We start from the raw sequence: 22,139 nt of genomic DNA, 5'->3' as shown, positions 1-22,139 counted from the left end.
ATTCTGATTTTAAAAACTATTCTTCCTGATGATGAAACCTTTCTGTTTCATCTCTGAAATCATATTTTTGTGTCTGGGTTCTTAGTATTTTCCCCAAATCTTATGTTAAATAATTCTGATGAACATGTATGGAGTGTTTCCTTTGTGCCAGATGCTCTAATCCGCCGTCCTAATGGGCTGCTAAGGAAGGTTCGATTGACTCATTTTGTCCTCCCAAGAAACCCACGAGGTAGATCGTGTTAGCATTCCTATTTTACAGATGGCGAAGGTGAAGCATAGAGAGTTGTTGGAGTGTTTCATACAATATCACTGTATTAAGTGCAGAGTTGCTGCATGGCCAGGGAAGGACCAGTCCTTCCTATTAGGGATAGGACCTATTCCCCTAACCAGTCCCCCTTCCCCTCCTCCTGGTTCAGGGAATCCACCTGCTGAAGTCATCTGGCTACACAACGGGAATGAGATCCAAGAGTCAGAGGACTTCCACTTTGAACAAAGAGGCACTCAGCACAGCCTTTGTATCCAGGAAGTGTTCCCAGAGGACACGGGCACATACACCTGCGAGGCCTGGAACAGCGCTGGAGAGGTCCGCACTGAGGCCGTGCTCACGGTACAAGGTGAGGCTGACCTGCTCGGTGCGAATGGGAAGGAGGTGCGGCTGCAGCCTCTCCAAAAGTGATTTGGAGGCAAGGAAATCACATGAGCCTACTCTGTTCCCACTGTGCTGGGGACCCTCTGGTCTCTCAGTCCCACCCAGCCCCAGAGGCCATCTCCCTGTCCAACACTGCAAGCTCTGGTGGAGTGGGGCTGCCCTTCCCAGCTTTCTCAAGTCCCTGCCTTCTCTGGGTTACTGGTGCCAGGCTGCATAGAGTACTAAGAGGGAAATCTGTAAGACACTTAACAATCTGGCAGCAATAGCTTTTGAGGTAAGTTATGGGCTTAACAGGGTCCTTGCCATTAGATAATATATTTAAGAGGAGAGGCAAGTTAGGCACACATGAAGTGAGTGGCAATCCTTAATCACACACATGGTATGCAGATCATTGGCACCTGGCTCGGTGCCCCTGGGCCTTCTGGGCTACCTCCCCTGACTTTGGATATACAGTCATGTTAATATTATCCTCCGAGAGTGTATACAAGATGGATTTGCAATGAGAAGGATGTGCTGCATTTGTGTGTCCAATCGCAGTGATTTCTGGACAAGCTGTTACTTGGGTGACATGCTATCTTCCCACCCTTCACCACCATGGAGAACTGAGTGAACACTGCCTGCTGAGGGGCCTCCCGGTTTAGCTCTGCCCTTTGCCACTTTCCAGAGCCTCACGATGGCACCCAGCCCTGGTTCATCAGTAAGCCTCGCTCGGTGACAGCCTCCCTGGGCCAGAGTGTCCTCATCTCCTGCGCCATAGCTGGTGACCCCTTTCCTACCGTGCACTGGCTGCGAGATGGCAAAGCCCTCTCCAGAGACACTGGCCACTTCGAGGTGCTTCAGAATGAGGATGTGTTCACCCTGGTTCTAAAGAACGTGCAGCCCTGGCATGCCGGCCGATATGAGATCCTGCTCAAGTGAGTCTCTATGTCCTGCCAGCCTCCCTCAACCCTTCCCTCCAAATTCCTAGCTCCCTTAACCAGGGTCTGAGAAGCTAGCAGCAGCACAAACCCATGTGGGGCTTGGACTTCCAGGTAAAGCAAGTGCAGGCTCGGTGCTGCTCACAAGCTTTTGCTTCTACTTCAGTATAGCAAGTGTCCATTGAGAACCTTCCCTTTTGAGCTCAGTTACCCAGAATCCTCTGTCTTGTTACATCCTTGTTCCCCTGTTATGTGGCTTATGGTGAGTATGAAGGAAGGAGGAATGGATTAAAGTTGGAAAAGCAGGGGGATAGAGGGAATGCGTGTGTTACCTATTGCTGTGTAACAAATTACCCTGAAACTTAGCAGCTTGAAACATTTATCATCTCCCAGCTGGGAATTTGGAAGCAGCTTAGCTGGATGATTTTGAAGTTGCAGTCAAGCCGTCAGCAGGGGCTTCCGTCTCTGAAGGCTTGACTGACATTGGAGGACCCGCTTCCAAGTTTCACTCCCATCACTGTGGCAGGAGGGCTCAGCTCCTCACTGGCTGTTGGGGGGGGCCCTCGGCTCCTCACTGGCTATTGGCTGCAGGTAGGTGGACTCAGCTCCTCACTGGCTGTTGGAGGGGCCCTCGGCTCCTCACTGGCTTTTGGGGGGGGTGGGCTCGGCTCCTCACTGGTTATTGGTTGGAAGTGGGGGGACTCAGCTCCTCACTGGCTGTTGGAGGGGCCCTCGGCTCCTCACTGGCTGTTAGTGGGAGGACTCAGCTCCTTGCCCTGTACCTCTCCGTGGGGCTGCTCTAGTGTCTTTACCGCATGGTCGCTGACTTCCCCAGAGCTAGTGATCCAAGAGGGAGCCCAGCTCGGAGCTTGCGGTGTCTTCTAAGACCTACTCTTGCAAGCCACACACCATCACTTCTGACTTTGTTAGAGTGAGTCACTAAGTACAGCCCATTCTCAAGGGGAGGTAAATTCAGTTCCACCTCTTAGAAGAATTTGCAGACATTTTTAAACCACCACAGCAAGTTAACTTTTCAATGGGGAAAGTATTAGTTTTTTCTCACCTTTTCAGGTGACACAGGAAGGTCAGCTCCATGAAGCACACTGCTACATTCCCAGGCCTAGAACAGTGTCTAGCCCATAGTCCACATTTGGTAGCTATTTATTAAAGGAATGTGCTTCAGAAATGCTCTTTTACCTTGAAAATGCTGTCTCTTAAAATTCTATGCCAACCCTGGACTGATGGAGACAGGATGCCTTCTGTGGGTCCTGGGGTTGATGTAAGCATCGAAGAAGAGCATTTGTCTGCCCCTCACCTATTCTACAAATAGGAGGTCGTGTCACACCCTGAGGATGGTTAGAGCTGTCCTGGCCTGGGTGCCTGACCACTTTGCAAGGGGCTTTCTCTCCTTTACTTTACCATCTCCCCATACTGAGCCCTTTATGTTCACGGCTCTGAGCTACAAATAGGCCCTAGAGCTAAATGCCAAGGCTGCTGTAAAAGCTGATACATACCCCATCCCCTTAGGTCCTTTGTGACCATGTGCTTTATGCTTGTATCAGTTATCTTTTGCTGCATAACAAACCACCCAAATTCTTAATAACAATTAAAAATAGCTAGTTGATTTTTTTTTAAGCAGTTTTATTATTTCTTAGGAATCTTTGGGTCTCCTAGAAAGTTCTGCTGATTTAGGCAAGGCTAATCTCAGCTGAGCTGAATGACATGCCTATTGTGGTCAGCTGATGGGATGCTTTTGAGCTGCTGGTCACCCTACTATTATTAGCAGTATGCTCAGAACACATCAACTGCCTTTGCCTTGTGCTTGAACTGGTTATTACTCCAAAATGGAGAGAAGGTGCATGCTTACTCCTTAAGTCAGTACAAAGAAAAAACTGGTGATGTGCAAAAATACCTGGTGATGATCTTGTCTGTATAGAAGGAGTAGCACGTTGAGATAATTCTTATGTTACTCAAGCCTGACATCCTATAGACGAATCCCACAACCAGCTGTGGATTGTGGGATTTTGATGGGAAAGGAAGGCTGAGTCTTGGCCAATGTGATAAGGCTTAACTGTTGAGTAGGCCAAGCAAGAAAGGGTGGGGTCGGGGCAGAGCCAAGCAAAAGGCTGTGGGAAGTTTGCCAGGCCAGAGAGGAGGCGTGCACCAGGAGGTCAGTAGGCAGACTGTCTGGGGCCAGCTGGGGACAGTCATAAAATTTAGACTGTCCCAGCTGGAAGGAGCTTCAGAAGTTATCTAGCCTCATCATCATTTAATAATGGGGGAAACTGAGGTCTCAGGGTCATGGACTTGCTCGTGGCCACCCAAAGGCAAGTAACAGAGCCCAAGTTCAAGTCCTCATTTTTTGACTTAAATCAGATGCTCTTCCATCCCTTATGGCTGTGTGTGGGGAGTTTCTCTCAAGTGCACGGGGAACTGGAAGGACCTGGGAAACCACACTAGATCCTCCACCTGTGCAGCCTTTGCCTCTTTTTCTTCCCCAAAGTCCAGCCTCTTCCTTCCTTTGGGAAGCCACTGCCTTGGCCTTAGCTTTGTCCCCAACTGAGAAGCAGCAAATCAGTGGAGAGTTTCCTGAGAGTATGTGGCAGGCCTGCCAGAGACCTTGCTCCTCCAGCAGCATAGACCCAGGGCAGGGTGCCTTTCGAGGGAAACGACTGGATGGCTGGGAGGAAGATGGGGGTCCGGTGGGCAGATCCTGCCTGTCCCTGCTAGGGTTGTAAGGGAAACCAAAAGGGTAAATGACAAAAATCTCAAAATTCCAGCTGTAATACTTGAAAAAATTGATATTTGCTAGGAAATTAGTTCTTTAAACCGATTTTTACATATAAAACCCATCTAAGAGGTAAATGATTCAGGGTAGGACAGGATCCAAGGCTTTGTAACCAAAGAGCAGATCTCTTATTCAGGGCTTAGTAAGCAGAGGCAAAAGGACGGTGTTTGTGAAAGGTTCAGCATATAGGATGACAGCCCCGTATGCTCTGTGACAGTTCCTGGGATGGGGCCTAATCTTCAGCCCCAGCCCTGATTTTGTAACTGGGTGTGTGCAGATGTCAAAGATAGCCCCAAGACCCTGTTCCAGCAGCTTAGGTGATCTGACATGTGGGTCCCAGGCAGAAGGCCACTATGAACTTTATAGGCTGCAGATGAACCCATGGTTTGCCTTAAAGGCCCAGCAGAGATTTAAGTGTGTGGCTCTAGGAACAGTTACCACTAGATCACCCCTGCCACCGGATGATCCACTTAATAGGTCAGCCTTGGTATCCCAAGTCCTCCACCTTCTTCTGACCCCTTAGACTGATGGATGCCACAGGGTAAGGCCCGGAGTGGATTGGGCAGGAGCCCTCCGGAGACTTATCTGAGTCTGCGATCCCCACCTGGAGCACAGGTCATGGAAAGTGACAGAAGCCCCTACCTGCCCTTACAATGGGGAGAGATGGCTTACTCCAGCTTGGGGAACAGGGCTGGCTACCGCCAAAACCTCTGAGGAGTCCAGCTGGGGTAGAGCAGCCATCTGGGCAGTGTCTGCTCCTGATGTTTGCATCTGGGCTGTGTTCTACTGGTGATAGGACGAAACTCCACTGAGGAGATGCTGAAAGGGCTGCCAGGCAAACACAGCCCTTGGGCTCTCATCTTCCTGCTCCATGTCAACCCAGGCACTACAAGGCTGTACTTAAAAGTAGGAAAAGAGTGGCCTGACACTGGCCAGCAGCCTGGCAGAAGCAGGGTGACCTCACATGGTTATTTTGCAAGCTCACTCATAGTCCATAAGCATTTTTGTGTTGAGAGCCCGGGATGCACTGAGGACCTCTTAGTCTTCCCAAGGCCTGGCACCCATGAGGTTTCTAATTGCTGTTTGTTGAGCAAAGGAACATCCTGAACTCAAAATTCTCCAGACATAAGATTCCCTCTGCCTTGAATCTGTGCCCTCTGAGAGCCTGAGTGTTGAGGAGCGTGGCTGGGAGAGGACAGACTGTGGGAGGCATGGCCGGGGAGGAGAGGGAAGTGAAAGAGCTGAGGCAGCCAGGAAGGCACCTGCACCAGCACAGCCTGGGACGGCATGAGGGAGCTGGGGAAAAGGACAAAGGAGGGGAGCCCAGCGGGTGAGAGGAGACCTGGACAATAGCAACAATTGACTTCTCCTTGCTTTAAATGAATGCCAGTACCCAACGGTGGGCAGCACCCCAGAGCCCCTGAGAATCCTATGCCAAGCCATGGGCTGCCAGTGTCCATCCACTGGGAGGGAGGCCAGGAAGAGTGAGCAGGAGACCCACACATGCCAGCAGAATGTACAAGAATGCATGCTCAGATGCTTGTCCACACAGGTATAACTCATATGTGCACATATTCCCAAACATGGACCTGCAGGTACAGGTGCCTACCAGCTAGACCAGTGTATGTGTGCATCATGTGAATGGTTGATATATACATATGTGTGTGGACACACGAATATCCCAGACCAGATTTGTACTGATAAGCACAGTAGGGTGGGGTGCAAAGGTCATAGGGTCACAGGTCCCAACTCCTCCCCCCACTAGCAAGCTCTGTGAGTTTAGGCAAATTATTTAAACTTGACCTTTAGTATTATTATTTTTTAATAGAGATGGGGTTTTCCTGTGTTTCCCAGACTGGTGTCAAACTCGTGAGCTCAAGCAGTCCTCCCACTTCAGCCTCCCAAAGTGTTGGGATTACAGGCGTGAGCCACTGCGCCTGGCCTACTTCACCTTTATAAGACTCTTTTTTTTTTTTTTACCTTACAAAAACAGTGCAAACTCTAATGTCACAGAGCTGTCCTAAGATTAAATGAGATGGCTCATGTAAAGAATCTGTCGCAGAGCTTGGCACATCTGCTGTTGGGTCTGAGTGCTAGTGAGACAGCACTTCCAGGGGCATGAGTGGGAGCTCTGTTGTCAGAGACCCTGAGGGTCCCACCCCAGGGCCCCTTTCCTTATCTTTAAAATTGGGCATGGCAGTACTCTATACCTCTCTGACATGCTGTGGATATCAAGAAAGAACTGGGGGTGGGCGTCATGGAAGCTGGAGGGCACTGTGTGAAATGCAGGTGTTATAACCATCACAAGTTGCCTCTGGCTCTCAGACCTGCCCCCACCCCTTCCCCTTGCCTGAGCAGAATCTTCTTGGCTGGTCAGAGCTCAGAAATGCCAGCAGGTGGCAGCCTTATGGGGTTGGAGGGACGATCTGCTGCAAATCCACTGTGCTGCAGCCAGACAGGGGGCCTGAGCTTCTGTGCACCAGCAGGAGACTGAGCGGGTTTATGGACATGAAGAATCCAGAGCCCTCCCAACCTGAAGGAAGAAGAGAAAGGGCCACTCATGTGGGAAAACACTTGTTAGGTTTTTAACACAGAAAGTTCTGATCTGAGAGCATTATTAATGAGTGGGTGTTGAGGGTGCTTCCATTCCTGTGCAGGAGAGGGAAAAGAACTACCTCTGTGTTAAGAGAGCATGGAGTCAGTCAAGGTCACTGGGAAGGGCTACCACCAGAGCCTGTCTGTCTAGACCTAGCTGCTCCATCACAGTCCCCAGCAGGATTAGCCTTTCTCCTTCTCCTTTATTGGTTGGTTGGTTGGTTGATTATATTATATACTTACAGAAAAGTGTTCCTACTTCTGGATGCCTGCCTTATCGGTTGTCCAAAGATTCTTTTTTCTTCTTCTTCTTTTTAAATAAGAACCGAGAAAATAAAGCGTGACCACAGAGTGAGAGGGTCCTGCCCTAAATCTAAGTCTGGGGTGAATGTCGCAGCCAAGCTGGCGACTTCCATCTTCCCTGGTGGCCAGCAGCCTGTGATCAAGTCCACACTGAACAGGGCCTTTGCCCAGAGTACCTCTTGATCTTTATTGGTCTTTGGAATTCCTTAGGAACCGGGTTGGCGAATGCAGTTGCCAGGTGTCACTAATGCTACAGAACAGTCCTGCCAAAGCTCTCCCGAGGTGAGTGCCCCCAGGAGCTGCCCCACCTGGCTGTGCCCCCAACCCCACCTTCCTCCTGGCCCTCACAGCCCTAGCCCAGCAGCCCTAGATTGTTTGTGTCCTGCAGATGAGGCTGCCAAAGCCAGAAGGGAGAGATTGGAAAGGGAATGAGGGAGGGAGAACAGGGGAAGGAGGGGGTGATTTTTTTTTTGTACACACCCTTATAAGGCTACTGAAGTCATTACCGATGCAATAAACCAACTAAGCAAGCGAGCGCCTCTCACCAATGTTCCCTTCTATAAACACAGCCTGGCTGCGGCCACCCCTCCCCTCCCGTTCCCCTCTACCCTCCCAGCCTCAGGGATTTGCTCTCCCCTGACGTTCCTTTCTTACCCAGCCCCTTTTCCTCCTGCTACTTTCCTTTTTCCCTTCACTGGCTGCAGGGGGAGGGAGCCTGCCAGCTGTGAGGGCCTCTGTGGTGGAGGAGTTGGTGCTGATAGTGGTGGTGGTGACCACTATGGGACCCTGAGGCCTGGCTGGCCAGCAAGAGGGCAAGGTTGGCCAGAGGAGGAAGACGGCGAGGACGTGCGAGGGGTGCTGAAGAGGCGTGTGGAGACGAGGCAGCACACTGAGGAGGCGATCCGCCAGCAGGAGGTGGAGCAGCTGGACTTCCGAGACCTCCTGGGGAAGAAGGTGAATACCAAGACCCTATCGGAAGACGACCTGAAGGAGATCCCAGCCGAGCAGATGGATTTCCGTGCCAACCTGCAGCGGCAAGTGAAGCCAAAGACTGTGTCCGAGGAAGAGAGGAAGGTGCACAGTCCCCAGCAGGTCGATTTCCGCTCCGTCCTGGCCAAGAAGGGGACTCCCAAGGCCCCTGTGCCTGAGAAGGTGCCACCACCAAAATCTGCCACCCCGGATTTTCGCTCAGTGCTGGGTGGCAAGAAGAAATTACCAGCAGAGAATGGTGGCAGCAGTGCTGAGACCTTAAATGCCAAGGCAGTGGAAAGTTCCAAGCCCCTGAGCAACGCACAGCCCTCAGGGCCCTTGAAACCCATGGGCAGTGCCAAGCCTGCTGAGACCCCAAAGCCTACGGGCAGTGCCAAGCCTGCCGAGACCCCGAAGCCCACAGGCAATGCCAAGCCTGCTGAGACCCCAAAGCCCACAGGCAATGCCATGCCTGCTGAGACCCCAAAGCCCATGGGCAATGCCATGCCTTCTGAGACCGCAAAGCCCACGGGCAATGCCAAGCCTGATGAGACTCTGACATCCACTAGCAAAGAAGAACTCAAGAAAGATGTTAAGAATGATGTGAACTGCAAGAGAGGGCACATAGGGACCACAGATAATGAAAAAAGATCAGAGAGCCAGGGGACAGCCCCAGCCTTCCAGAAGAAGCTGCAAGATGCTCGTGTGGCAGAGGGCGAGAAGCTGCTGCTCCAGTGCCAGGTGTCTTCTGACCCCCCAGCCACCATCACCTGGACGCTGAATGGAAAGACCCTCAAGACCACCAAGTTCATCATCCTCTCCCAAGAAGGTAAATGAGTGTGGGGATTGGGGAAGAAGGGGCCTCTGTACGAGGGCCACTGCTAGCTCGTGGAGCCTTGGTCTCACTGCCCCTGTTAGCAGCCCGTACCCTGGGTGGGAGTGCCGGGCCCCTGTCTCCTGCTCACTCAAGAATAGGTCCCCTACTCAGGGTCCCTGGGTACATACACCATGGCTGGGGCTAAGGGCTGGGATCCTGGTCTTTGTGGCACATGCCCACATCTTGGTGTCTGTCTGGCAGAGACCTCTCATGGCACACCCATCTGTGGCTCCCCAGAGGAGACCTGAGCCTGAATTGATTCCCAGGTCCGGCACGGAGAGGGTTCTGTTCACAGGCTTGGAGGTGGGGGACAGGGAGGCTGGAGCCAGGAGGACCTCTGAGTCAGGAACTGTTTAGAGCAGCGTCTTGGGTTTGGGGAAGGGTGTACAGTGATCAGGTGGCACGGAGCTCTGAGTTGGGGTCAACAATAACTTAAGTCTTGATAGCATGGTGGGTTTGAAGGGATCTGTGGGGAAAGCCAAAATCCTAAAACAGCCCCTACAGCACACACACATGGGCAGACAGAGCTGCTCGCTTCCTAATTTGGATGAGACTTTTGTTTGCTGGTATTTCACATTCTTGGATGGTGGGGGAGAGGAGGGGGGCCCCAGATCCTTCCATCTGTGCGGACTTTTGGGGTCTGGAGTTTTCAGATGGGTCAGTTTATACTTGAAGAAGAGATGAGGGTGACACAGGAGTATTTTCTCTGGACCCTCGATTTGGTTTGAAGTGCTTTTGTAAATCCCAAGTCTGGGTGGGAGCTCCAAAGCCGGCCAACCTCCACACCCCACTCTGGCGGCCAGCGGAGGGATAGGTTGCCAGGGCAGAATAGAGTCCTGCCTGAGCTGATGCTGGTGGCTCTAGCCAGGGCAGGGTACAAAGAAGCTCCCAGGAAGTGACATTTCACCCTTGAGGGGCAGAGGGCAGCCACAGAAGAGGCTGGAGTGGACAGGTCTGGTCAAATCCAAGTCAGCTGAGGCATCAGAGTGCTCTCCCCGTGGGCAGCTCCCCTCACTGTCCCCTGGAGCACTCTCCACTCCCTCCCTCACCTTCTAACGCTGCCTGCCTTCCCCTCACAAGAGGGAATGGAGCATTTGAAGATGGCAGAATCCCTCTCAGCTCCCAGTAAGGGTCTGTCTTCCCTCTCCATCTTGGACAGCACATCTGGAGCCGCTGAGCATGTTGAATCTCAGTGCTGAAGGAGTGAAGGGGATATTGGCTGGCAGAGAGAAAAGTGTGTTAGTTTCTGCTAATGTGTTGATGCAGTAACTTTTCCATGTGGATGTCCTCAGATTGGCAGGGTCCTCCAGAAGTCAAATCCTCCATCCCCCACCTCTGCTGGCTCAGCCCCCCTCCCCTGAGGCATGGGGATTATTGCGCTGGGGTGAGATGTCCAGAGGAGTGGATGCCACAGCCTGTCCTGCTACCCATGTGGGGCTCTCCCACTTGGAAAGCTCTTGGTAAAACTGATCAGAAACCTTGACTGGGAGCATTTCCCAGGTCGCCCTGTGGTGATCTCTTGGAGCAGGATGCAGGGTGGCATCCACCATCCTCAGGACATGTGCAGCCACACAGGCCTGCACAATGGGAGGTCTGTGGCTGCTCCGGCCTCAGGAAAACTGAGGTTAAGTCCGCTGGGGCAGTTGCTCTTGGGCTTGCATGGGGTTTAAACCCAGAGCCATCAACAGCTACTTACAAACAATTCACTCAACTAAGCGATGCAAGGAAGACCCCAGGCCTGGTCTCAGAAACCCTTCTGAGCCATCGGTCTTCTTGCGCCCTGAGTGCCTGGAGTATGTTTTCCCTGCTGGCCCCTGAGTGGTAAAGAGCCTAGCGATATTAGCCACTCCAGCCTCCCTTCCCATGGAAACAGTCCCAGAGGGAGCAGTTCAGATCCAGAGCAGCAGCAGAAGAGATGATCCAAGAAAGGCTGCATACAGAGAGGAGAGTGACCAGGAACTGTGGGAAGGCATTCCAGATCACACTGTTAAGACAGCTTCTAAATATTTTAAATTTTTGTTTAAAGAATAGCTGACATCTGTTGAACACTACATGCTAGACACTATCTTAGGCATCTTAAACTTTTCACCCATTTAATCCTCCCAACGACCACTATACTGTCCACCTAACAGAGAAGTTACATACCTTGCTAAATGGAAGATACTGGGGGTCACAGAGCTAGGATTTGAAGTCAGGTGGCTGAGTTGCCTTGCCTAGACCACTGTGCTATATGACCTCTTAGTTAATTCCTATTATTCTATGAGAATACTGGTGGCAGCTGAGAACTTGTCTATCAACAGAAGATACTAATGACTGTTTACTCCTCGATCTTGTTAACAATTGTCCAAAGGTTGAAACACTGACGGTGCCACCAGCCTTGCCAGGTTTCTGGTATTTTCCCTGCAGTGGTGGAAGCAGACCTTGAAATGAGCCTGTCTTGCTTCCATACAGGAGAGTGTGTTGTCTCAAAAATTAGCCCCACCTTCTGTCTCCTCACTCACCATGACTTCAAGAGCGTGGTGTATTGTTAAGGGGAAAGCTTATCATAAGGCCTTGTCTATCAGTCACCACTGGAGCAGGTCCCTCCTCAGGGATTAGAGCAATCTGAGAGATGGAATGGGTCTTCTTCTCTCAATAGATCTGGAAAGAGAAGACACACTTACAGTGGTAAAACTGTTAGAGCCAAGTGCTGACAAGTGCTTTGAGTGTGTCGGGAGGAGCTGCTGCAAGTGGGAAGAGAGGGAGCTGAGTGCTGGACTTTGATCTAAGCCCTGAAGGCAGGCCAGAGGGGATGGGCTTCCAGGCGGGGCGGGGAGGGGGGCCACAGCAGCAGAGGCATCCTACTAACAGCTTGTTCTGGGCTGGAGAGGACGGCATGGCCCCAGTTTCATCCTATCTCCTGCCAAGGAACTCCAGTCTTAAGGCAAAAGGAAATCATGCAAGATTTTGGAATGACAAGCACTGTACATGAAGCTCAGTTTAGAGGTTTTAGTGGAGTCTGTGCGCAGAAGAGAAATACAGAGCCCACTGAAGAGGTCAGGGAAGAAGAAAGCGAAGCCTAGACTAGCATAGCAGCCAGGACCACAGACAGGGAATGACCAGTTCGAGAAGCAAGGACAGAAGTAATAGCATCTGTTGCCTGGCTGAGAAGGGCAGGATAAGGGTTGGGGGTAGGTAAAGAAGATGAAGAAATAGAAGACCACTAAGTGTGGGTGTCTGAGTGGCTGGGGTCACAGTGGTAGTGTCAGTGGGAATAAAGAAGCTGGTGGTTGGAGGGGGTTCATAGGGGAAGGTGAGGGAGTGACTTGCTGGCCAACCATCCTGCATCCTTCACACGCAGCTCGTCAGCTCGGCATCTGCCCTGCCCCCAGCTTCCTGGCTTGCAGCCCTTCTTGCTCCGCTGCACTGATCCCCATCCTGTCAGCTCTGCTACAAACAAGATTCACTTCCTTTAGGAGGCCTTCCTGTTGTCACTCACCTTTGGCCACGAGATTCTTGTAACTGTCCCCTCCCCATCAACCTGTGTATCTGCGTGCACCGACTGCTAGTGGTAGCTCTGTTTATAGGGGACTTCTCCGATGTCTGTAGCTTAGATAGGGCTCGTAGCCCACAGACCCCCCCAAACGGGATTACATCACCCCATTTAGTAAACCCCCTTTCATGCTGAGGAGAGCAGAAGTGGTATGGCAGTCATGGGCTGGAGGTGACCTCTAGTTTATTCTTGGCAGGACACAGACACATGGAGGTCTCCTTCCTCTTCCTTCACCCCTAAAGCTGCGGGGCTGATGGCGTTCAGCGTTACTACCAGCTGGGCCTGCTCTCTGCCACGGGCAGCTAGGCCCCCAAGTCTTTCCCCAGCCCTTCCTGCACCTGCCTCTGCTGAGGGGTGGGAGGCGGATGGCCCCAGGAGCTGAGGGGAGCTCTGTCGTGGCCTGAGAAGGACTTTATCATTATGCTTTTTTTCCTGTCTCCAGGCCAGGCTCCTCCCCCTGACAAAACTTTTCCCAGTCTAACAATGAGGATTCATTTTTGTTGCTGTTGTGAATAGGTAATTCATTTTTAATTGCCTTCAGGGTAGAATTTTGCAAAGGCTTTTTAAAAACCCGTGTAAGTTTATCCTAAGAAAAGTGGATTTATGCAGCATGTATGATGAGCGTGACATTATTCTAGCCCCTTTCGTTGTGTGCATAATCCACTTGAAGAACTATGAATTTTCTTTTTTCTGAAACTATATATTATCTTTTTCAACAGGAAGTTATATTTGATTAAGTGTTTGTGACCTTTTCATACATAGATCCTAGCAGATCACCTGCTGCAGAAATATGCCTTCATCCGTCTCAGAATGACAAATATGTTTTACTGTGACTGCATTCCAGGCTCAGGAAAAACACTGGTGATAGACAGGGTCACTGCCCTCTGAGAGCTGGTGTGGGATGAGGCATGCAAGTCAGCAATGGCCCTGTGATCCAGGCTTTGACATGGAAGAACTAAGAGTTGGGAGCACAGAAGAGGTCTGCCGAGGCCTGGAGGCTTATGGGGAACAAGGAGGGCACCATGCCTGCGGGGGTGACCTGGAGATGTGTGGTACTGTCTGGGCTTGCCAGGTGGGCTGGGTCAGGCTGACTGAGGCAGCCCTGTAGCAGAACCTCCAGGAAGCTCCCTCCCTCCATCCACATCCCCTTCCTCCCCTCTGCCCCCAACTCAGAAAAGGAGAGCTGGGGGAGCTTCAGACCCAGGAGCGCTTACTCCGCCACAGCCCTGAGGGGCTCTCCCAGGCAGAGCTCTGCAGTACTGCTGACCTCTCCCATCCCCCTCATCTCCCTCTCAAAACTCCCCGCCAGGATGAGGCTTCTCAAAAAAAACCTCTGGGAAACAGTTTTTCTTCTGGAGGTCAAGAATGAACTGTCCCACAGGAAATACCAGATTCTTCAGCTGGGGTAGCCAAGCCTGCAAGCCTGCCACGGGGGGCTCCCCAAGCCCATGCACATGGCCAGGGGTCCCGGCTCTGGGCAGGTTGGAAAAGCTGCCTGCCCTGTGCCTTGCCCTGGCAGAGGGGCGGGGGCCGGGTCCACATGCCCCACTGCTCTCTGTGCACTGTCTTTGCAGCATGTATCATTTTGACTTAAGGCTCAAGGCAGCTGAGGGACTGAAACTGAAAGAAAATCAAGGATTTGAACAGGATGTGTGTTGGGGGTGGGATATCTGTTCCCAAGGCCTTAGCCCCACCCTGACTTGAGGGAAAATTTCGAGATGGGATTGGTCTCCGCTAAGCCTCTGAGCCCTCTAGTTGGGGATAGAGATCATCTCGGTGTTCTCCTGCCCACCCAGATGAATGGAAAGTTCTCTCTCCAGGACATGGTTATGCTCATTCTTTATTACTGCACGTCAGAATTCTTACTCTTATGACCAACTTCCTAAAAATCCAGCCTAAATCCTCTCCATTACGGTTTCTGCAAATTCTGTCTCCCAACCACAAAGGGAAGAGAACGGAGGGAAGTCCTCTCGAGGGTTGGGGTCTATACAAGGTTATGGGAGGTTGGGAGTGCAGTGCAGATCAGCCCTCATGCCCCAGGTGGTTTAGAGGATGAAGGATTCTCTGTTTAAAGCATTACCCAGGTGGCAGGGAGTAAAGGGGAATATTACACCCTTACTTCCTCTTCCAGCCTTAGTGAGGTTTTCTGGGCAGAACTGATGTCATCCTTCCTCTTTCTAATCTTGTATTTGCTGGTCAAGGCTGTGTATTTGTGTAATGGGGGACAGGGACAGTAGTTGGTGTCCACCCAGAATTCACCCAGCTCTTCCCTCCCAGTGCCAGCAGCTTGTGGGAGGTGAGGTGGAAGCTCCAGGTGGCAGGTTGCACGTGGCCCTGGCTCTGTCCTCCTGTGTGATGGCTGCAGCCCTGACAACAGGGGAGCTTTGAGCAGGATGCCCTGCTGTTGGTTTGTCTGTGCATCTGAAGCAAGAACTAGGGACTGCTGCCCTTCTGCCTGGTCCAGCAGGCCTCTCTCCACACCCTGAGGGAACCTCCCCAAGAGGGGCCCCAGAGGAGAAGTAATCAGCCCTGGGATGAGAGAGCTGGGATGGGCCAGGACTAGACCCCAGATTCCTGTGTGTGTGCCTAGCTGACACCTCCTTCCCCAAACCAGGCCACAGATAGGTCTGGGGATGAAGGCAGCCCCAAGAAGACCATCCCTACTTCTCTGTGGGGCAACCAGAAGACCCAACTCTGAAGGGAAGCAGCCCCAGAAGGACCCTCTGCAGGCCCAGTGCCCCTCATTGGCCATGGTTCTACAGCTCAGGCACCCTTCCTAAAAAGTCAGCTCCTGGGGCCCTGGCTGTAGTCACTGCCTCCCAACAGATCTTCCAACAGGCCTGTGTCTCTCCTGGACAAGGGCTCCTAACCTCCTCCACCTACTTCTTTGCTCAAAGCTGCCTTTTCCAGCATGCAGTCACAGCATCACTGCTGTAAGCAGAGCGGGTCTCCCTCACCTGTCGCTGTTCCTAACACAGGTCTGTAACCCTGTGCCAGACTCCTTTTCTCTCTTGGTGACATCCAGAGTGAGGGCCTGTGTGCATCTCCTTCTGTTGTATTGGATGGTCTCCAAACACAGAGGCTATTTCTCTCCCTTCTTTTGCAGCTTTCTATTATGTCCCCACAACAGGACTCTTTGGAGTGGGGGAGGAGGTATCAGGAAAGAACATATCTAGGAATCAGTTATTTTGGACATGGGTTATAAGCAGAAAGTGCCCTTGCTTTGGTGAGGAGAGGGGGTTGATTCCCACAGGGCTTCTGGCTTCTGGGCTCCCAGAGGCTGCCCATGTGAGTAACACTCATCTGCTGTGCTCCAGATGCCAGGGCAGGTACTAGGACCACACCTGGTTCACTCAACAATGCTTCTTCCTCCCCAGGCTCACTCTGCTCCATCTCCATCGAGAAGGCACTGCCTGAGGACAGAGGCTTATACAAGTGTGTAGCCAAGAATGACGCTGGCCAGGCTGAGTGCTCCTGCCAAGTCACCGTGGATGGTAGGTTGTGCCCACCCATTGCCACCACCCATACATAAGGGTCTCATTTCTCAGCCCTTCCCTTGCCTATCCTACCTTGCCTGTCAGACAGAACTGCCCCCAACACTGCCCTCTCTACCCAAAGGCATTCATTTTGATGTCAACCTATCTTTTGCCAAAAGAAAAAGAGCGACAGGAAGGAAAGTGGCAGCTCTACTTGGTCACCTACATGGCCTCTTTCTTCACCCTCTCCCCTGGCCGTCCTGTCCCCCTTCCCAGTCCTGACCCCCACACCCAGAACCTTCTTAGCTGGGAAGCTGGGGCACTGAGCAGGGGAAAAGACACACCCACAGGAAAATGACTACAGAGTATTTTATAAAAGCCACAACAAACAAGTGTCCGAGCTGGCAGGACAGACCCAGCAGGGTCAGCCGTGAGGAGGAGGGAGCACAGTGGGGTCCATATGGGAGACTTCCTTGAGGAGGTAAGTCGGGGCTGAGGCTCTGGGTAGAGAGGACAGGGCAGCCTCTGCCAAAACAAAATGGTAATAATAATAATAATAATATTACACGCTGGGGAGAGAGCAGGCCTTCCAGGTCTCAGTGGAGTTTCTGTGTTAGGAAGAGGCAGTGCCAGGCTGCGAGGAACTGGGCTTTGTCCTAACAAAATGCAGGAAGCACATTCGTGACTCTTTTTTGTCTCCTCCCTGAGGAGTGTAGAATTGGAGCCTGAGAAGTAGGATGAACTGTATGATAGTTTAGGTAAGTACCCTCATTTTACAGATGAGAAACTGAGGGCATCCAGAGAGGAAATGCATTTTCAGGAGGGCTCCCTGGCCCGTTTAGAGCAGAGCCAGGGCCAGAATCCCATCCCAGGACTCACAACCTAGTATCAGTTCTTTGTATTTGGCACTAACCTGGAAATGTCTCAAAAGGTAGTTTGGGGGAAATAGTTTCTTGCCCTTAAAATGCCTGGTTAATAACCATCAGAGACACATCAAAAACTAGTGTCCAAATAAGGCATCTTGAAGCCCAGCTTAGTTGTTCTTCTCTCTCCTGGGTGTGATCACTTGAGTTCTGAAGTCCTAGCCTGTCTCACTCCCACTCCACACCATGTAGAGCCCGTGTCCTCATTCCCAACTTTACAGTCGGTTTCCTCATCACAAAGCTGAGCTCTATGGAACATGATGAATGGGAGAGAGGTGAAAAAGAAGGTCTTTTTTATAAAAACACAATGGCAACATAAATTAATTGTTAATAGCTGAAAGGTAAGCTGAACTCATCTAATATTGTATACTTCTCCTAGAAGATCTGTGTTTATATGTGCTACAGGGGCTCTGAGATTAAGGAAGCAGACTTGTTGGGTCCAAGTTTATGGTCATTTCAGAGGGGACATGGGAGACATGCTTTGAGGTTCTGCACAGGGGATATTGTGGCTGATTACTCCTGTGTGGGAGTCTCTCCTCACCCAGGCTGTCACTCACCAGATCACAGTCCTGCTTCCTTCTGTACAAGTGCTGCACTGTAAAATACAGTGTTTCTGGAAACTTGATCCTTGAAGCCCATCTCTAACACCCCACTGCTCATTTGGAATTCACGCTGATTCCTGAGCCAGCAAAGGAGGTTATCTGCTTTTGGAGCCCCTTTAGATCCTATTTACATGGCTAGCTGAAAGCAGGAGAGCAATTCATTCTCCCTTATCTGTAAAATGTCAGCACCTTTTCCAGATTTGTTTTCAAGATGAAATTTCCTTTTCCCCTACTGAATATACTTGGGGATTCTCTTTTTTACATTTTTTTTTTTAGCGTTTGGGGAATTCATTCTGCAATTTAAAGGGCTCTGTTTGCCCAGAGTCTGCTGGCAGATTTCCTTGCCCTCTCCACTAATCTTGATGACCATGATTATTTATCCCGAATTCCTTCAAACTCAGAGTTTGGCATCTAGAAGCTGGGTCTTAGAAGAAAAGCTGGAAAAGTGATATGAGGGAGCCCAGCTGAGATAACAGGACTGACTCTCAGTCCATTGGGTTTGGTTTTGTTGACAGAAAGGATAAGGGCGGACTCTTCCCCCTGCTCTTCTTTCCCTGTTGCTATATTTGCAGATACGTTAGTGTCCTGTATGCTGGGTAGGCATTGCCCACATTTAGCTTTATTTTATTTTATTTTATTTTCTAATACACTGGGGCAGGGAGCAGGGGGTAGCTTTATTTTTTCATCAAGAGCCTCTCTAGGAAAGTAGTAAAGTACTGTGGCTGCCTTTCTTTCTATCAGCTGGTGCTCCAGCCCACTGGCTAGGCTAGGTCTACTGCCTTCATTCTGTCCCCTCATCCTCTCAGCTCTCCCTACTCCCCATGGCATCATACTTGACTTGGGGATCCCAGTGAGTTTGTGCATCCCTTGAAATGACAAGCAAAATGTGTTTTGTGGGTTGGAGCATCTTTCTGAAGAGAGAGGTCCACAGTTTTTTGTCAAATTCTCAAAAGGAGTCATGAATCAGAATACATTGAAGAACTACTTGTCCTAAGGAGCAACAATGACTGAATTTTCAAGCCCAGCCATTGTGCGGGCTTTTCCAGCCTATCTCCATCTGCAGCTGCCCACCCGATCTCTGCATAGAACCAGCCCTTCGTCCCTGTTATGGGGCAGTAAGGTCCTCCACTAGGCGTGGGGACCACAGCTGGTGCTGACTTGCGACTGGCTTCCCCAGCCACTCAGCAGTGCTGGCCTGGCCCCTGAACGTCACTATTACTTATTCTGTGCCAGATGAGTGGCCATCAAGACCATACATCTGAGGCCAACATATCTTTGAAAACCTCATAAAAATGAGGCAAATGGGGCTCACTGGCTGGTCTGCATTACCCACGCTACTCATTCCCTCCTATCGTAAAGATAAGGGATGTAACCTTTATAATGCAGCACAGCTGGCTATTTTAATCATGTGTTTGGGTCTTTTTCCTAAGAAAAAGGGTGTTTATGTACTTTCTTGATTATGGTCATATCATCCTTCCTTCCGAGCTCAGCAGAAGGCAAGGGCTAACTTGTGCCACATAGAAGGGAGTGAAAACCTAGAGTAAACACGGACTTGCCAGAAAACTTGCCCAGGAGGAGAACAAGCTGACCTTCAGTGCCTGCACTGGCCAGAGACTCTTGTGCACTTTGCATTTTCAGTTTATGTAACAGTTGGGAAGAGTGTCTTTCCCAGTGAGCAAACTAAGGCTCACCAAGGGTCAGCTGCCTTCCAGGCCCATGGACAGTAGGCATAGATCCAGGGCTCCATCCTGCACAGTGAATTACAACATGAAATATCCTGGCAGAACTCTGTGGTTTGGCCCAGAAACCTGCCCCTTTCCACAGCCTGACATGGCCTCCCTGTGCAGTGAATTACCACACGGGGCCCCCTCTCAGAGTGATCCAGACCTCCTTGTGTAACAGCCTTTCCTGCAGGGAAGTTCTTCAGCACATGGGACTGAATAGTCCCTTTCCTCTCATTCTCACCCAGATGAGCAGTGAGGAAACAAAGTCCTTCTTAGGCCAGAATCCCATGAGAGGAGTCAGGCAATGCCTTATCCCCTCACTGGCTCATCCAGTCATTCCCAACTCAGGGCTCCTGTCCCCAGCCACCCTGGCCAGGGAACCCAGCTTTTGGTACCAGTGAGACCAGGGTTTTGTGACCACGGAGGGTCATGCATGATTGTGATAGGTAGGGACACTCCAGTGGGTACTCATGCCATCACTCAGTCATTCAACAAATATCTGAGTGCCTACTCTGTGCCAGGCACTGCTGTAGGAACTGGTTTTAAAACAGTAAATGAAGTAGGAAAAATTCCAGTTTTGGGGACTTTTCTAGTGGGAGAGAGGCAGTAAGGCAGGTGAACAGCTGTGTCATATCCTCAGGTAATGTCACAAGCTATGGAGAAAGCAAAGCAGGGTAATGGGGGAGGGAATGCCATTTTTGGAGGAGGGTGGTCGCTGAGTCCTCTCTGAGGAAGGACCATTTGAACAGAGACCGAAGGAAGCCCGGGAAGGAAGAAGGAGGAGGTGACAGCCTGGTATAGCTGTGAGCTGAGGAGACTGTGCTTGGGGCATTCCAGGATGAGTCAGGAGGCCAGAGTGGTGGAGCCATGAGCAAGGGTGCAGGATGGTAGGACGTGAGATTGAGGAGAACTGTAGACCAGATGCAGGCAGTGTTGGCTATTACAAAAAAAAATAAGATTTTATTCTAAGCTTGAGAGACCAACACTGGACATTTGTGAAGGATCACTCATGTCCAGGTGAGGACTAGACCCAGGATGAGTCAGAGGGAGAGAATGGAGAGGGGGTTGACACGATAGGAACTGGAAGTGATCAGATTCATAACCTCTTTGACTGTAGAGCTGATAGGAGTTGCTGATGAGCTGGGTGTGTAGAGAGAAGTCAAAGATGACTCTTAGTTTTCATGGGGGAGTGAAGATCAATGGTGGGGGATGGGGGCACGATCAAGAGTTTAGTGCATGTGAAGTTTAAGATGCCCATTTGACCTCTCAAGTGGTCCTATCACATAGGCAGGTGTTTAGATGAATCTGGAGTTAAGGGGGTTGGAGACAGGATACGGGAAGCCATCCACACATGGAGGTCATTCACTGCTCTGGGGTTGAATGAGGTCCTGAGGAAAGTGGAGATAGGAAGAGGGAGAGGAGGGGAAGGACAGGGGCCTGCAAAGGAGACTAAGAAGAAAGTATTGCAGTGAGATGGGAAGAACCCAGAAGATGGGGGTGCCCCAGAAACCAAATGATAAGAACTTCAAAAAGGAAGGAATGATCAACGTATCAGGCCGGGCATGGTGGCTCATGCCTATAATATTAACACTTTGAGAGGCTAAGGCAGGTGAATTGCTTGAGCCAGGAGCTTGATACCAGCCTGGGAAACATGTTGAAACCCTATCTCTACAAAAAATACAAAAGTTGGCTGGAGGCTGTGGGGCCTGCCCGTAGTCCCAGCTACTTGGGAGGCTGAGGCAGGAGAATCGCTTGAACCCAGGGGGCGGAGGTGGCAGTGAGCTGAGATTGCACCATTGCACTCCAGCCTGGGTGACAGAGCAAGACTCCTTCTCAAAGAAAAGGAAAAAGAAAAGAAACAAAGATGAATGTGTCAAGTGCTACTGCCAAATAAAGATGAGCCTGAGAATTGGCCATTGGGTTTGGCAACATGGAGGTCACTGGCAACCTTGCCAGAGGGCTTCAGGGGAGTGACAGCAACAACAGCCTCATCTCAGGCATACAGAGACTGAGTCACCTGCTTGAGGTCACCCTAACTAGCAGAGTGGGAAGTTAAACCCAAGCCTCGGCTCCTAACCACTGTGGTCCGTTTTTACCTTGGCCCCTGGGAACTTCTGATTGTTGCTGAGCTGATTTTGACCTACCTGTCCTCTGTTGGTCTTGGCCCTGCCATATTACTAAGTCTGCTCCCACCCCCACATTTATTCTTTAAATCATCACAGACAACTGACAGGTGTTATGTGGAACTAAATAAAATTGTTGTTTTTGTAGGTCAAAAACACTTCAATACTGGCAAATGGTATAATTCAACCTTATCTGAGCATACAAAGCACTTAGCACAGTGCATACATGGAGTCAGTACCCAGTAAATGTCAGCCATCACCTTATGACTTGGTCACTCCTCCCTCACTCTGCTATTGAGGTGGTGGTATTTCTGTTTTCCTCGTGAGGAAGTTCAGACTCAGAAGAGTTCAGGAACTTGCCCAGGACTCACAGCTCCTAAGCAGCAGAGCCAGAAAGGAGCTCAGGCATCTTGATCTCTCTTTTTACTATGCTAGCATGCTGCTTGCATTCAGGCAGACAGAGAGGCCAGCAAGGAGGGGTGAGCCAACCCAGGGAGAGGCTGGAGCCCAGGCCCTCTGCCCTGCCCCGTCAGGGAGCTCTAGAAGCTGGACCCCTCCCAGAAGCTTCCCAAGACCTCACGTTCCCTGCCTGGGGTCAGAGTGCAGGCAACCAACCTCTTGGGGAAGACAAAAAAAAAAAAAAAAAAAAAAAAAAAAAAAA

The 22,139-nt window shown here is 50.9% G+C and overlaps 1 protein-coding gene across 6 annotated transcripts in view; it reads left to right on the top strand.

Annotated features, from left to right (window-relative positions):
• MYLK (myosin light chain kinase) overlaps nucleotides 1–22,139 on the top strand; it is a 153,170-nt gene that overhangs the window by 49,379 nt on the left and 81,652 nt on the right. For 4 of the 6 annotated variants that reach the window (XM_017508215.2, XM_017508213.2, XM_037731220.1 and 1 more), the window contains 5 exons: nucleotides 417–614; nucleotides 1,314–1,563; nucleotides 7,463–7,534; nucleotides 7,957–9,050; nucleotides 16,008–16,124. In XM_017508215.2, coding sequence (XP_017363704.1) covers nucleotides 417–614; nucleotides 1,314–1,563; nucleotides 7,463–7,534; nucleotides 7,957–9,050; nucleotides 16,008–16,124 — 1,731 coding nt within the window. Of the gene's footprint in view, nucleotides 1–416; nucleotides 615–1,313; nucleotides 1,564–7,462; nucleotides 7,535–7,956; nucleotides 9,051–16,007; nucleotides 16,125–16,492; nucleotides 16,588–22,139 lie in introns of those variants that run through there. The other 2 variants (XM_037731219.1, XM_017508216.2) reach the window with 2 other exon arrangements.

This window comes from Cebus imitator, unplaced genomic scaffold, assembly GCF_001604975.1.
Source record: "Cebus imitator isolate Cc_AM_T3 unplaced genomic scaffold, Cebus_imitator-1.0 Scaffold387, whole genome shotgun sequence".
Lineage (NCBI taxonomy): Eukaryota > Metazoa > Chordata > Mammalia > Primates > Cebidae > Cebus > Cebus imitator.
The sequence above is the reverse complement of the archived record's forward strand: the minus strand, read 5'-3'. Positions and strand labels throughout refer to the sequence as shown.